Source organism: Cebus imitator, unplaced genomic scaffold (genome assembly GCF_001604975.1).
Source record: "Cebus imitator isolate Cc_AM_T3 unplaced genomic scaffold, Cebus_imitator-1.0 Scaffold10, whole genome shotgun sequence".
Taxonomy (NCBI): Eukaryota; Metazoa; Chordata; class Mammalia; order Primates; family Cebidae; genus Cebus; species Cebus imitator.
The window spans coordinates 931,856-948,185 of NW_016107325.1; the positions used below are offsets into that span (position 1 = coordinate 931,856).

Sequence of the window (16,330 nt, forward strand, 5' to 3'; positions counted from 1 at the left end):
TTAGACCTAGCCTTGTCAGGCATAATAAGAAAGCTATAACAAAAGATTTTTAAAAAATAGCTGAGGCTGGATGTGGCAGCTCATGCCTGTAATCCCAGCACTTTGGGAGGCTGAGGTGGATGGATGATAAGGTCAGGAGTTCAAGACCAGCCTGGCCAATGTGGTGAAACCCCATCTCTACTAAAAATACACAAATTAGCTGGGTGTGGTGGTGGGCGCCTGTAGTCCCAGCTACTCAGGAGGCTGAGGCAAGAGAATTGCTTGAAGCTGGGAGGCAGAGGTCTCAATGAGTCAAGATCACGCCACCGCACACCGACCTGGTGACAGAATGAGACTGTGTTTCAAAAAAAAAAAAAAAATTGCTGAATTTTTGGTTGGCACATTTTTGCTTATATTGATGACTAGACAGATAAATTGGTAGAAGGTAGAGAAACCTGAAGTTCAAATGAGTATTGATTGAAGAGAAGTCAAAATTATAAGCATAGTGTATCTAAGACATGATGTCAGTTAAGAAACAATTTAATCTTGTGGCATCTGCAGGAAAAAAGAAAATAAAGAAACAAATTATAGGAATTCCACTTAAGCATTGCTTCTCAGCAGTTTCTTTATTTGAATATAACAATTTGTTTATCTTTTGAACACCCTTTACATCTTCAAGAATTTAACCTTGGCTGGGCGTGGTGGCTCACGCCTGTAATCCCAGCAATTTGGGAGGTCGAATTGGGTGGATCATGAGGTCAGGAGTTTAAGATTAGCCTGGCCAATGTGGTGAAACCCCATCTCTACTAAAAATACAAAAATTAGCTGGGCATGGTGATGAGTGCCTGTAGTCCCAGCTACTCAGGAGGCTGAGGCAGGAGAATTGCTTGAACCTGGGAGGCAGAGGTTGTAGTGAGTCAAGGTCGCACCACTGCACTCTGGCCTGGTGACAGAATGAGACTCCATCTCAGAAAGAAAAAAAGAAATCTAATCTCAATTAGAAACATTCTTTAGGTTCTTGAACTAAGGAGGATCTGTGGGTTTCAAATTAGTATAACTCTTCTTGAGAGAGTGTGTAGTTGAAACTATCATATGACACATTTGCTTTCCTTTTCTTCCTTTTTTTTTTTTTAACCAGATTGCTTTTAATTTTGTAAGTCAATTCAGGCTACTAGACTTGCTTGCTTGTTCTGCCTGAGTAAATAATATTCCATATCCAGAGGCATTTTGCATAGATTTGTAAGCAGTCTTTCCCCTTTCTTTTTTTTGAGATGGAGTCTTGCTCTGTCACCCAGCCTGGAGTGCAGTTGGCACGATTTCAGCACACTGCAACGTCTACCTCCCAGGTTCAAGCATTTCTCCCTGCCTCAGCCTCCCGAGTAGCTGTGATTACAGGTGCCCGCCACCACACTCGGCAAATTTTTGTATTTTTTAGTAGAGAGGCTTCACTATATTGGTTAGGCAGGTCTTGAACACCTGACTTCAGGTGATCTGCCCACCTCGGCCTCTGAAAGTGCGGGGATTACAGGTGTGAGCCACTGTGCCCAGCCGCAGTCTTTCTCTTTTAAAAAACCTTAGGAAGTGATGTAAAAATGAATGTTCTCATATAGTCTTTATTGTTGTTTTTCTCCCGTACCTGTTGATGGCAGAATAATGTTGCTTTTAAAAAATTCTTTTCTTGATAGCCAGGCGCAGTGCCTCATGCCTGTAATCCCAGCATGCTGGGAGGCTGAGGAAGGTGGATCACTTGAGGTCAGGAGTTTGAAATCGCCTGGCCAACATGGTGAACCCCCATCTCCACTAAAAATACAAAAATTAGGCGAGCATGGTGGTAGATGCCTATAATCACAGCTACTTGGGAGGCTGAGGCGGGAGAATTGCTTGAACCCAAGAGGCAGAGGTTGCAGTAAGCCAAGTTCACACCACTGCATTCCAGCCTGGACAACACAGCGAGACTACATCTCAAAAAAAAAATTATTTTCTTGAGCATAACTGAAACTCTGTACCCTTTGCTGAACATCTACCCGCCCACCCCCTGGTTACCACTGTTTTACTTTCTGCTTCTATGACGTTGACTATTTTACCTCCCACCTATTTGTCATCACACAATATTTGTCTTTTGGTGTCTGGCTTATTTCACTTAGCATAATGTCCTCCAGGGCACGTTGTCAGGAATGTCAGGATTTTCTTCCTCTTTTTTAAGGCTGAATAATATACCATTTTATGTATATACTACATTTCCGTATTCATCCATCTGTTGATGAATGGAATTTAGGTTTTCATATCTTGGCTATTGTGAATACATTCTTCATAGGATATCTAACACTATAGTTCCCACCTAAATGTTAAAATCAACTAAAGTGGCCATTTTTGATGGTGGAAGAAGGAACTCATGGCTGAGTCATAAGCCTCTTGATGCTACCCATTTGCTTAAGGAGCCATCAGCGTTATATCAAATGTGAAGGTAGGAATGTCTTTGCACCTTGCTTTCTAGGGTTTGCATTTGATGATCTGTCCTTTTCAGGTGTTGTCTGTATGGATTTATTTCCTAATTGTTGTTTTTGTAAATGATGATGCCTCATCCATCCATAGCCTATTCACTATTGTGTATGGACTGTGTGCAATGTAGGGGAGTTGTAAATCTTGGGTTGTAAAACTAAGCACATCTCATACTTGTGTATTAGTTGAAGTAAGCTAATTGGTGTAATAAACAATCCTCAGAGCTCAGTGGCTTATCACAATGCAACCTTATTTCTTGCTCACATTACAGTTCAATGTGGATAGGTGGGGGACCTTTTCCTGAAATTACCAAGGACCTGTGTCTCTTTATTCTGGTGGGTCTGCCATTGCTATAGGGGTCTCACCCCACTGGATCATTTCCAGCCTACTGTACGGGAGCGTTCTCTGGAAGAAGATAAAAAGTTTTGTTAAGCAGTTAGCTGTTACATATGTGTCTTGATTTTAGTTTCTAATCTAGTTGACAAATGAGCTATATTTCTTTTGATGAGAATTTTATTGTCAGGGTTATGCTAAAGACTGTATCATTCATTTGCCTGTCTTATTTAGAATCCTGTGCATGGATTCCTGGAAGAACTGTTTTTCTCTTAGAAATATAGCTAAATTTGTGGGAATGTGTCTGATATCTAAAGCTTGATGAGGATTCTGAATAATCTGTATTTTAGATAAGGCCAGTTGAAACTATTCTTAACTACTCTATATGGTTAACTATTTTTTTCAGAGACATGTTTCATCAAAGCACTAAAATTATGCAGACAGAGCTGGAAATGTTCTCTGAAGAGCATCCTATCATCTTCCTTATAATTTTGGTTTTTATTTAACACTTAGCCCCCAAAGTGGGGCCATAGCAATATCTTTGAGTTATAACTCACATCAGGCCTTCGAGGAGTTTGTGATGCTATTTTGTTGCTGGCATACAAAATCAGTGAGGTTAACTGTACTTCTATAGGTCACTCAGTGAGTCAACGACTGAGCTATGATTAACGTTGACAGCTGGTGAGCTGCTAGGCTGTTGCTAACTGAGCAACATTGACATTCATTTTGATTTGACTTTGCATTTCATTTTCAACTATTTATTCATTTTAAGGCCTCTTTAAAAACTTTTTAGGGATATTGTAGACGGAGGAAACTTTCTATAAATGCTTTGGGGAGAGTCCTTTAGCCTCCCTCTTCCCACTCCCCATCCTTCAGCTTAATAGTTTAATTATGTTTATGCTAGGAAAGCATCTTCTAGGTGGTTCTAGAAATAGATGACTTAAATAGAAGTTAGGCAATTCCAATTTCACTTTATTTATTTTGTAATTTGTGATTTCAACAAAGAATTTATGAAAACTAATTATACAATAGTGAGTACCAACTAGAAAAATTATATTTGATGAAATAAGTAACAGAGAAATGATGAGTATGCATCACAAATTTGGCCAAAACATATTTTGAACATAAGGTTAAAGTGTAGCTGAAGGCCATCTAGATTATAAAGCTTGGAACTGCCTGGTTGGCTCAGTTGGGCATCATTTTATTCACCTGAGAGGAATGGGGAAAGAGTGAGCCCTCTTTTGCTTCTGGATCTACCTTCAGATGCTTTAGGCAGATTATTAAGAAAAAGTGCTGGCTGGCCAGGTGCAGTGGCTCACGCCTATAATCCCAGAACTTTGGAATGCCAAGACAGGTAGATTGCCTGAGATCAGGAGCTTGAGACCAGCTTGGCCAACATGGCGAAACCCTGCCTCTACAAAAAATACAAAAATTAGCCAGATGTGGTGGCGGGCACCTGTAGTCCCAGCTATTGGGGAGGCTGAGGTAGGAGGATCACTCAGACCTGGGAGGTGGAGATTTTAGTGTGCTGAGATCACGCCACTGCACTCCAGCCTGGGCAACAGAGTGAGACTCTGTCTCAAAAAAAAAAAAAAAGAAAAAAAGAAAAAAAGAAAAAAAGTGCTACTAGATAGAATTCTGGGTGACAACTTAACTGCCCAATGTGATCCTAGGACTTCTGATCTCACTGACTGCCATCAACAGTTCTGCATTGCGGATGCCAGAAAGGCTGGCAGATCTAGAGGCCCAAGTGATCCACATATATAGGCAAAGATGACCTAGCAGAGCTGAGGCCATGAGATTTGGAGTCAAATCTGGGATCAAATTTTGATTCTCTGAATTACTTGCTCAAGGGATAACTAAAGGTTTCCTCACTGGTCAAAAGATTCCTCCTTCCTGTGGGAAGTGTGTGTGTGTGACGCCTGAGGAGCTAACATTAGGGGTGTGAGCTGGCAGCTTCTAGGCAACTAATGGTTCTATTTCTTTTTCCCTGTCTACCCCAACCTCTGGCTTACTCTCCAGGCCCTCTGACTTTCAGTGAGCTGTTAGAGTTGAAAAGCAAGCACATATTCTCTGTTTTAAAAATATTTATTTGAGCCGGGCGCGGTGGCTCAAGCCTGTAATCCCAGCACTTTGGGAGGCCGAGGTGGGTGGATCACGAGGTCAAGAGATCGAGACCATCCTGGTCAACATGGTGAAACCCCGTCTCTACTAAAAATACAAAAAAATTAGCTGGGCATGGTGGCGCGTGCCTGTAATCCCAGCTACTCAGGAGGCTGAGGCAGGAGAATTGCCTGAACCCAGGAGGCGGAGGTTGCGGTGAGCCAAGATCGTGCCATTGCACTCCAGCCTGGGTAACAAGAGCGAAACTCCGTCTCAAAAAAAAAAAAAAAAAAAATATTTATTTGAAAACCAATGAAACCTATCTCCCAAATCTCAGCTCATGTAGTCAATTATGTTGTTAACTTATTTGAAGTACATATATTCAGACAGAGCCAAGGGGTTTTCCTCACTTTTTAGCTATAAAAAGTTTGATAATTTAAGTGTTTGGATATTTTCCAATTGCTATTGAAAGAACTTCTGTGTGATTTTTCAAGGAATCATAGTTACTTAAAGTCTGGACAATACCTTCAAGGTGAACTAGACCTTCATTCTCAGCCCCACCCCAGAAGGATGGGCTCCTCTTGTTTTCTCTTTTGTGGACTCCAGTGGAGATGACAGTGTACCCATTGACAACTCTATCTACTGAGTGATCATGAATCGCTTACCGAATACGTTTACACTGAGAAATGTTGCTTACTCTCATGTAAGTGCAGGAAAAAATGTCAGTTTTTAGAATCACAAAGTGATTCAGGAAGTGAATAAAGGCCATTAAAACATCTTAAGATTCACTGTGAGGAGATGCTTGTACATTTTCCTTTTAGGAGTATATAAATATGGTTAGTCTTTTTTAGTGACGAAAAGCAGGAAGCAGTTTCCCTTAAATCTAATGATTCCATTGATCAAATCATATATTATGGGAGAAAGTGATGGTTGCAGGCTGAGGTGATTTGCATGAGACCCTACTTTATACTCGAATTATTACTGTACATGATTACAGGACAACCTGGTTGTTAATTGCTTGTGGTCTTTAAATATGCACTTGTTTCAGAAATAGACACTAATTATTAGATCTTGTTTTTGGTCTCACCCGAAGTTGCAAATGTCTAGGATTTTTTTTTTTTTTTTTTAATTTGCAAGTCTAATCATGCACAGACACAGTAAAACTGATCTCATTCTGAATCTTCTTCAGGGTGAACATTCTCGGGAATGTAAACTATCAAAAATTGTGAACTTAGCTTTCAGTTCTATGTAGGTTTTCATGTGAGTCTCTTGACAAAACCTGCATGTTTGCTATCAGAATGCTGAAAGAATTTTATCTTTCTAAACTATAAATGAAAATTGTTTTGCAAATTGAAAAAAAATCTACTTCCCTCATAGTCAAATATAATAAAAATAACATTAAAGTAATATTAAATATTAGATATTCTCCAATTCCACCAAGATAAAAATTGTTTGGGAGCTGTGGTTGGAATTATGCTAGGCAAATGGCAGTTTGTTTTGCGTGTTGGGCTCTCCTCTCTTCTGGTTTCAATGGCTGAATTAGGGAATTGATCCTGAATTTGATAGAGCTGGAGTTGTTCTGTCTTTAAGCCAAGGTTGGTGAACTCATGTGCCTACAGGGGGAAAGAGGAGATGAGGGTCAAGTGTGAAGCCAGTGAGCAGGAATCCTGGACTGACAAGAGCGCACAAGTCCTGTCTAAGGATGGCAGCTGCGACTCAGCTTTAGCAAATTGATCTCAGATAGAAATTCTGATTTATATGTGAAATACAGCAATTTAAAAATATTGGAGGTATGATTTGGTCTTTAAGAAAGCAGTGTGCTAAGTAGAGAAAACCATTCTAGTGTGACTTCTGGTTTTAGCACATGCTCTTTCCACTTCCTTTCCTGGTTTTTGTCACCCAGCTAATGCCTGTTACTTTCTGTCTACTTGATTTAGCTACATGTTCCAAGAAGCCTTCTCAGGTCTGGATAAGAGGTGCCTCCTGTGACTTTTGTAGCCTTTTCTCTATTGGTATATCCACTTTTAAACAATGTTATAATTGCTTCTTTATCTTTTTGTTTTGTTCCCTGGGCTATAGAATCCTTGAAGGCCTCCACAAAATATTGATTGGTTAAATAAGTTTGAGGAATGTGATGGTTGGCCCAGGGTTTCCTCAGAAGATAGGGTTTTTCGGTCCCTCCCTCCCTCCCTCCCTTCCTTCCCCTCCCCACCCCTCTCCTCCCCTCCCCTCCCTCAACCCCCTCTCCCTGACACAGGGTTTTGGTCTCCCATGTAATATAGGGCCTGTGGCCATTCCAAGGCTTCTCCTAGAACTTCTGGATCAACCCATCAATGAAATCTATTTCCCAAATTCCAGTGTAATCAAACTGTCCGAGAAAGGAGGGTGAACAAAGGGAGCGCAGATCTAAGAAGATTTGGAACCCAATGCCCTCTTGTCTTAAAGCATGTTGTTACCTGTTTTATTCTTGCTGCTTCTCTCCTTTTCATTTCCCCTTAATCAACATATTCTGGGAAAGGTAGAGTGCAGATGTGTTTTTGTGACTCCAAACCATATGAAGCCAAAATGAGTCTTTTTCCTGTCATAATTATAAGTAGGGCCTTAGGCTGTGTTTACTGCCTCTAAAATAAACATGGTACTTAGCTTCTCAGTTGCAACACTTTCCAGCTTTTATGAAAAAAGTATACAAAAATAAAATGTTATTTTAAAAGTAGTGCCAGAAAGTAAATAAATTACCCTTAATAGTGCTGTATATTAAAAAAAAAAAAAATTTTTTTTTGAGGAACTGTTCAGTAAAACCTTCAAAACAACTACAACAAACAAACTACTTTCTAGATTTTGGCAGCTGGTCATATCTCACTCTATGATAACTATTTAGTTTGTTTTTAAAATTTTTTCTCAAATTATATTTGGTATCAGAATGGTGTCGTAGTGTAGCACTTAGTCTCTGTTGCCAGACCAAGTTCAGTTTTCAGCTCTACCATGAGCCAGCTGTGTACTTATGGACCAACTGCTTCACTTCTCTATGTCTCAGATAGTTCTGTAAAATGAAGATCATAGTAGTACCTAACTCGTGTAGTTATTGTGAGGATTAAAGGAGTAGAAAAAAGCAAAACCCTTAAAATAGTGTCTGACACTTAAATGCGCTTTACATAATTCACTTATTATTTTTTTGAAGTCAAGTGTATTGAGGTATAAGTTGTAGTATGAGGCACAGTAAAATTTACCCTTTATAATTTATAATTCTCTAAGTTTTGATAAGTACATACAGTTATGTAATGAGCACCATGATCAAGCTGTGGAACATTCCTATCATCCTCACCATTTTTTCATGCCCTTTGTAGTCAGTCCTTCTACCCCCATCCCCAGACCCTGGCAACCACTCATCTGTTTTCAGACTCTGTACTTTTGCTTATACAGAACATGGCATAAACAGAAGCACTGGAATCATGTAATATATAGATTTCTGAATCTGGCTTCTTTTGCTTACTACAGGGATTAGGAGACTTTTCTGTAAAGAGCTAGAGTAAATGTTTTAGGCTTGCAGGCCATACAGTCTCTTTAGCAGCTATTCAGCTCTGCCATTACAGTCATTGACAACACAGAAATGATTGGATATGGCTGTCTTCTAGTGACACTTTGTTTACAACAACAGGCAGCAAGCAGCAGCCAGGTTTAGGCTGAAGACCATAATTTGCTGACCCCTGATTTAGCATATTGCATTTGAGGTTCATTCATGTTGCTGTGTAGCAGTAGTTTGTTCTCTTTTATTTCCGTTTATTATACCATTGCATAGATGTGTCACAGTTTAATTAGTCATTCACCAGGTGAAGGATGTTTAGTTTTTTTTTTATTTTCCCAGGTTAGGACAATTATGAATAAAGCCATTGTAAATATTTGCCTACAGGCTTCTGTGTGAACACAGATTTTCATTTCTTTTAGATAGCCATGTAGGAGAGGGATTGCTGGGCTGTGTGCTGTGTGCTTACCTTTACATGACACTCCTGGCCAGGTGTGGTGGCTCACGCCTGTAACTCCAGCACTTTGAGAGGCCGAGGTGGGTGGATCATGAGGTCAGGAGTTCAACACTAGCCTGGTTGGTGAAAACCCATCTGTACTAAAACTATAAAAATTAGCTCAGTGTGGTGGCAGGCACCTGTAGTCCCAGCTACTCAGGAGGCTGAGGCAGGACAATCTCTTGAACTCAGGTGGCAGGGGTTGCCGTGAGCTGAAATGGCACCTCTGCACTCCAGCCTAGGTGACAGAGTGAGACTCTGTCTCAAAAGAAAAAAAGAGAGAGAGAGACACTCTTGAACTATTTTCCAAAATAGTGGTATAATTTTGCATTTCTTTAAGTAGTATAAGAGAGTTTCAATTGTGTTGCATCCTCACCAGTACTTGGTATTGCCTTCCTGCCTTTTTTCTTTTTTCTTTTTTTTTTTTTGAGACAGACTCTGGCTCTGTCACCTAGGCTGGAGTGCAGTGGCATGAACTCTGCTCACTGCAGCCTCCTCCTCCTAGGTTCAAGCAATTTTCCTGTCTCAGCCTCCTGAGTAAATGTTTTAGGCTTGCAGGCCATACAGTCTCTGTTGCAACTATTCAGCTCTGCTATTACAGTCATGGACAACACAGAAACGATTGGATGTGGTTCCCTACAGGCATGTGCCACCATACCCGGCTAATTTTTGTATTTTTAGTAGAGATGATGTTTTACCACATTGGCCAGGCTGGTCTTGAACTTTTGATCTCAGGTGATCCCCCTACCTTGGCCTCTCAAAGTGCTGGGATTATAGGAGTGAGCCATTGCACCTCCCCCTTTTTTTTTTTCTTTGATTTTAGCTATTGTAAAAGGCCATGAAGACTCTTGGAAACCTGAGTAGAGATATATTCAGTTGGAAGCTCTCGAAGGGTTTTATACACAGAAATGACATTGTTTGGGTTTTTAAATGATCACTCCAGTTGTACTGTAGAAAATGATATGGAAGGAGACTGGGTAAATGTGTGAACGCCTTTGGGAGAATATCATGTTAGTACAGGGGAGAGGGAAGATACCTTGATTTGAGAGGTAGCAGTGGAGGTGAAGTGACTAGACGTGGAAATTTTTTAAAAGACAGAATTGATAAACTCAGTGATTGGCCAGATATAGGACTTAAGAGAGTAGGAGCTGTCAAGGATGATTCTGCATTTCTGGCATAAGCAACTATGTGTATAATGACACATAGTTACTGAGATGAGGAACACTGACAGAGAAAAAGGTTTGAGGAGATAAAGTGATTGGACCAATTTTGAGATATATGTAAGACATCCAAATGGAGGTCCCAAGTAGGCAGTGTAAGATCTGGGTTCCTGAATGGTGGAACAAAATTAGAAATTATTGTGTTATAAAGGATATTTGATGATAAGGGGTACATAAGGTATTTTCTCTCTCTCTCTCTTTTGAGTTCTTAGTGATCTGAGGAGAGTGATCTGAGGAGAGTGATTGACCTAAGAGGAAATCTGGTGTTTAATTTTGGGCAGTAGAGTGACATACAAAGTAAGCTAAGAGAGTGTGGTTCAAAGAGGCGAGAGAAAGAGAGAGAGAGAGAGAGTTGTCCCCAAGATACGCAGGTGAGTGAACAATCAGTTGTGCATTTATTGGATTTGGTAGCATAGTTGGCATTTAGTCAGTTTTGTGGTTGTTGGTAGTGGTTGGGTGTATATGAAAATTCAGATTAGAGTAAGTGTGAGGAGTAAGGAGTAAGGCAGTAGAAAACCAAGTTTTACAGGTCTTTCAGGAATTTTTAGAATAGTTGTTGGAGACGCATGTAAGAGGTGTTTATTATTGTTAAGTCTGAGATAGGTTAGAGCTTGCTGATGAGAAGGACGAAGGAGGGGTGAATATAGGAGAAACGATGTTGTCAATGGAGTGAGATCCTCACACACTAGTGATGCCTTTCAGATCTAACAAACTTGATGAAGGGGAAACTCAGTCAAGATTAATGTTCACAGTTAGCATAGAATGGGGGCTTTTAGTATTACCAAGTTCTAATGAACTATATCATAATATGGTCTTCAAACTTATTTCTCAAGTATTTCTCGAAAACTTACCAAGCACAAAATGTCAGCAATTTTTTTGATGTGTGAAAACGCTCTGGCGGTTTAGTCACTTGTCAGTCTCATGTCCAAGTCTTACCCATCTGTCATGGCGCAACAAACCCTCAAATGAAAGACTCTCCCTCCCTCATCTGAGTGGTCATAGCCTGGTGTTTTTCCCCCTGTAGTTTGGCATTTATTCTTTCTATGTACTTGTTATGTATATGTATATGTATATGTATATGTATATGTATATGTATATGTGTGTGTGTGTATGTATAGTATGTGTGTGTGTGTGTGTGTGTATGTATAGTATGTGTGTGTAGTGTGTGTGTGTGTATATATATATATATATATATATATATATTTCTTTTCATTAGATGATGGAAGGCAAAGACCAAAATTGAAATATGTTATGTTCCCTGTAGTACCTATTGGTTATATTTATTTAGTTAACAAACTGAACATATATAAAGGTAAAAATGGGAATGTGATTATCAATAGATAATTAAAAGAAGCTCTATGAAAAAGAAGATTTTGTGGTTTGATGTCGGAATCTGTAGCCTGATAATAACTCTTTGTTTTTATGAAACTTAGTAAAACATATTTTGAAAGTTCCTAATTATATGCTACTAAAGATTAAATTATTTAAGAGAGTAATAACAGCAATAACTCTGGTGGTTACTTTGTCATTTACCAATGACTTTCAGATTATTATTCCATTCAGACTGAGGATAATCCAGAGATAGAAGGAGAAATCACAGGGGTTTTTAATCGCCGTTTTACACGTGAATAAACCAGAGATAATGAATTAACAGTTAACATTTCTGGCAACCGAGTGCTAAAACCCAGGCTGGGACCCTCTGACCCTAATCCAGGTTTCTTTCAGTATACCCAGTGGCTTCTAGGTTTACTTTCATAGAAATCCAATAGGCCTGATAATTCAATGCAGCTGTAAGTTGGTTTATCTTATTTGAATGAATTTTTAAAATATCACTTATTTTGGGTGATTAGAATAAGCTCTTGGTAACACCTGAGATTACCTCCTCTTGCACAAACTTTGGCCTGTTGGCTTAGAGTTTCATATGGGGCTCCTGCAGCAGAATAGGAAAAACATCACCGTCATGGATTGCAGTGATGCTGTGATTTGAAGAAAAGAAAATGGAAGTCACGTATCTGTGGAACACTAATAGAGCAGTGCTGCCCAGTACTGTTTGCAATAGTGAACAAACCTAGTATTAGCAAATTTTGGAAAAAAACAGACCCCATTCTGCCTTCTGGCAACTACTTATTTTTAAAGTCCAGTATCATTTTTGATTTAGGATGATAAGCTACATTCTTTAATTAGAAATATGGAAGGTCATTATTTTTTAGGAGGGCTATCACTGTTGAAGTTTTATAAAAACTGTGATAATGGGCTGGGTCCAGTGGCTCATGCTTATAATCTCAGCACTTTGGAAGGCTGAGAGGCAGGTGGATCGCTTCATTCCAGGAGTTAGAGACCAGGCTGGGCAACATGGTGAAACTCCATCTCTGCAAAAAACAGGAAAATTAGCTAGGCATGGTGGCGCACACCTGTAGTCCCAGCTACTCTGTAGCTGAGGTGGCAGGATCACCTGAGCCTGGGGAGGTTGAGGTTTCAGTAAGCTGTGATAGTGTCACTGCACCCCAGGCTGGGCAACAGACTGAAGCCCTGTATCAAAAAAAAAAAAAAACAAAAAACAAAAACCCCAACAAAGTGTAGTAGTATATTTATATTTTCAGAACATATACATTTATACATTAATATATAAAATCTATAGTTTTATATTAAAATATTTAATAAGGAAGTCTGACTAAATTTCCTGAAAAATATAATTCACATTAAACATAGCTGATTATTTTGTACCTTCTGTTAAATAAATTCTTTTTAATTGTACTGACTTAAACTTATATACCCCCAACACTAGAATATATTTTTGTCAGGAGAACTGAGGAATAAAGAACGTATACTTTTAAAAAACTGCAGAAATACATGAAGTTCTTTTTACCCCTTCACCACTTTAAAATGTTATCTGAATGAACTGCTAGTACTGGGTAAAACATCTCCTTATGTTCCCCTATAAATTGCCTTAGATAAAGTATTTGAGAATTGCTATACAGTGTTGTGAATAATTAAACTTGGCTGTATATGAAGCTAAAATAAGCAGCTGAGATATTGACTCTCAAACCAGGTGTCCTGTGGCTAAATAGTTGTGATTTATGAAAAGAAACACACTGAGAAATTTAAGGATTGTTTTCCCCCAAGGCAGTTGGTCCTATAACCCTATGTAGACTGTGAACTCTCTCCAGCTCTTATATTCCTTATTTTCATTACAAATCTCCTTTTAGTATGTTGTAAAATTTGTTGAATTGACATTCCAAATGGACAACTGAAAATGATTTGCTTTTTCATCAGATGAACCTGGCCTATGTTAAAGCTGCGGACTGCATTTCTGAACCAGTTAACAGGGAGCCTCCTTCCAGAGAAGCTCAACTACTGACTTTACAAAATACGTCTGAATTTGATATCCTTGTTATTGGAGGAGGAGCAACAGGAAGTGGCTGTGCGCTAGATGCTGTCACCAGAGGTAAGTCATTTTTTTCTTTTTAAGTTCTGGGGTACATATGCAGGATGTGCAGGTTTGTTACATAGTTAAACGTGTGCCATGGTGGTTTGCTCTACCTGTTAACCCATTACCTAGGTATTAAACCCCCGCAGGCATTAGCTATTTATCCTGATGCTCTCCCACCCCTGTCCTACCCCAAAGGCCCTAGTGTATGTTGTTCCCCGCCATGTCTCTGTGTGTTCTCATTGTTCAGCTCAGAGGTAAGTCTTGAGGTGGATAACACTTCATCCTTTCTCCCCAGTATAAATACACAATATACACTCTTTAATAGTGAGATCACATTTCTGTTTGTGTTTCCAAATTTTCCGTCTTTAATGAAGCACCTTCAGAGTTTTTGAAATACAGGCACTGCACAACTTTAAAATGAAATATAACTCATTTCACTTCAATGAATTTATTTAAAAAGAAAATTTTATATTCTTATGAATTTATTAATTTGATGTTCTTTTTTAAAATTATATATTTATATTTATATACAATAAAAACATTTTTATATCGCTTGAAATCACATATCAGTCAATAGTAGAAAAAATTTGTTAAAATGAAGTAATTTATTAAAATAATTATCTTTGTTCATATCTTCCAGTGAAATATGGATTGCAGTTTGGAAAACTTAAGTTTATGTGAATAAATAATGGAAAATATTGCTAACCTATAGTTCTGTCTCAGTCGTTCTATTAGTGGAAAGACATGAAAATGGAAACGTGACATGTAATGAAAGAAATTTTAATTTAGAACACCAATGCTCTTGAATATATTGTACTTAATAAAATACCATGTTTGTTTTGCCTGTGGGTATTAGTGTGGAGTTTGGAGCCAGGGAAATCTGGGTACTTATTCTGGCTTAACTTCTTTAACAGATGATGTGTGTTGGGGGGCGAGGAGCAAAGCACTTAATTTGTCTCAGTTCCCTTGTCTTTCAATTGAGGAAAAAAGTACCTTCTTTGAATGATTGTTGTGAGCGTTACATGTGCTAATCATGAAGAGTCCTAGAACAGTGCTTGTCCCACAAAGTAGAAGCTCAGTAAATTACAGATAGTATTATAACTGCTATTACTAACATTAATGTAAAAGACTTTCAGAACCAATTGTCCTGGGGAAGGACTCCATTGTGGTATTCTCAGATGTCTCGAATTGAGTAGGATACTGCTGCAAGGAATTTTGACTGTGCACTATTTTGGTTTCCATATAAAGTTCAATATTTATTATATTTTAATACTCCATGGGAATGATTTATTAGATGGAATAATTCTTCTCAGATCAATTACATTACTACTACAGCCACTCTAGATTTAGTTACTTTATGTACCTGGTGGAATCTACTCTTACGGAAATTAAAATGAATTTAATGAGGTCTACACACATACACATACACACACACACACACACACACACACAGACACACGTACGCTAGATTACTGTGATTTCACAGGACTCAAATTCAGGTTTTGGTCCATGCAGACCTCACAGCCTAAGTCCTTTTTGTCAACACAAAATAATGGCAAGTTCAAAATATAGGCACAGGACGTCTAATCTGTTACGGAGTTGACCCTAATTTTTATAAATTTTTCTGTCTCCTACCATGAAATACAATTTGAGCCAGGTTAACCTTGATACACTAAGGACTATTGGAAGAACAGTTTGAGAATGGCTTTCCAACTATTCAATAGTTTTCAAGAACAGTTATCTTGAGAATAGTTTTCTCAAAATAACTTGGATTCAACTTTTTCCCCCTGGAGACCTGGGAAAGAAGGTGGAAAGAGGGGACACATTCCCAACATAATGGGAGGTCTTATTTGGGACTACACCTCCTAGGAATTAGAATTTACTAGGCGATGATTTTCTATATCAAAGAGGATCATTTCCCCAATAGGATTCAGGAAAGTATATTTCTTGGTATAGCCAAGTATTTTCATGCTATGTACTAAAATATATAGCCATCCTTTTTATTTTGGTTTTATAAATATATGCTGAGTGCCTGCTGTAAGCATGGGAATATGCTGCATTAGTGTACAAAGATGATTGATAGAGGTGGTGCTGTTAGGGTGCCCACAGTTCTATCGTGCTTGTTTGCACAGACCAGATTACGTGATAGAGACTATGTGAATGTGGCCCTTGAAAAGGCCCAGGGCCATTATGGACACTGAAAGATGAGGGTAGTCATATCTACATAGAATGCTCACGACTGGGAGTTTTCTTATGCTATTTGGCAAAGGTAACATTTTAATAGGCAAACATTGCTTGCTCAAAGTGTCCAGTCTGAGAAAATGTGCAGGAGGAACACGATGGAATCAGTGTGTGTGGGAGACAGCATGTGTTGTAATTTGGAGCATTGAGGCTGTATATGAGAGAACATGAGATGAGTGGAAAGGCAGGGCTGGGTCTGTTGTGCTATGAGAAAGCCTTTGGGCTTTATTGAATAGACCACTTGGAAATAAGCCTTAAGGTTTGGTGATGGGGAGTGGATACACTATACTGAAGTCCTGAGCATAAGCTTTCAAGAGAGTTGGAGAAAAAGGAAATAGAAAGGAGGTAACTTGATGGTGTGGTAGGATATAAAGAAGGGAGACAGCCTTTTTTTTTTTTTTTCCTATTTTCTTTTTTTGTAAAGTTAAGAGCAATCTGAATATTTCTGTAGACTCAGGGGAAAAAGTCAGTGCTGGGGGAGAGCCTTAATATGCAAGTTATTAGGTTGG

The 16,330-nt window shown here is 38.8% G+C and overlaps 1 protein-coding gene across 6 annotated transcripts in view; it reads left to right on the forward strand.

Moving 5' to 3' along the window:
* GPD2 (glycerol-3-phosphate dehydrogenase 2) overlaps nucleotides 1-16,330 on the forward strand; it is a 149,753-nt gene that overhangs the window by 48,452 nt on the left and 84,971 nt on the right. For all 6 annotated transcript variants that reach the window (XM_017547160.2, XM_037745252.1, XM_017547155.2 and 3 more), the window contains one exon: nucleotides 13,424-13,595. In XM_017547160.2, the coding sequence (XP_017402649.1) occupies nucleotides 13,424-13,595 (172 nt within the window). The remainder of the gene's footprint in view (nucleotides 1-13,423; nucleotides 13,596-16,330) is intronic.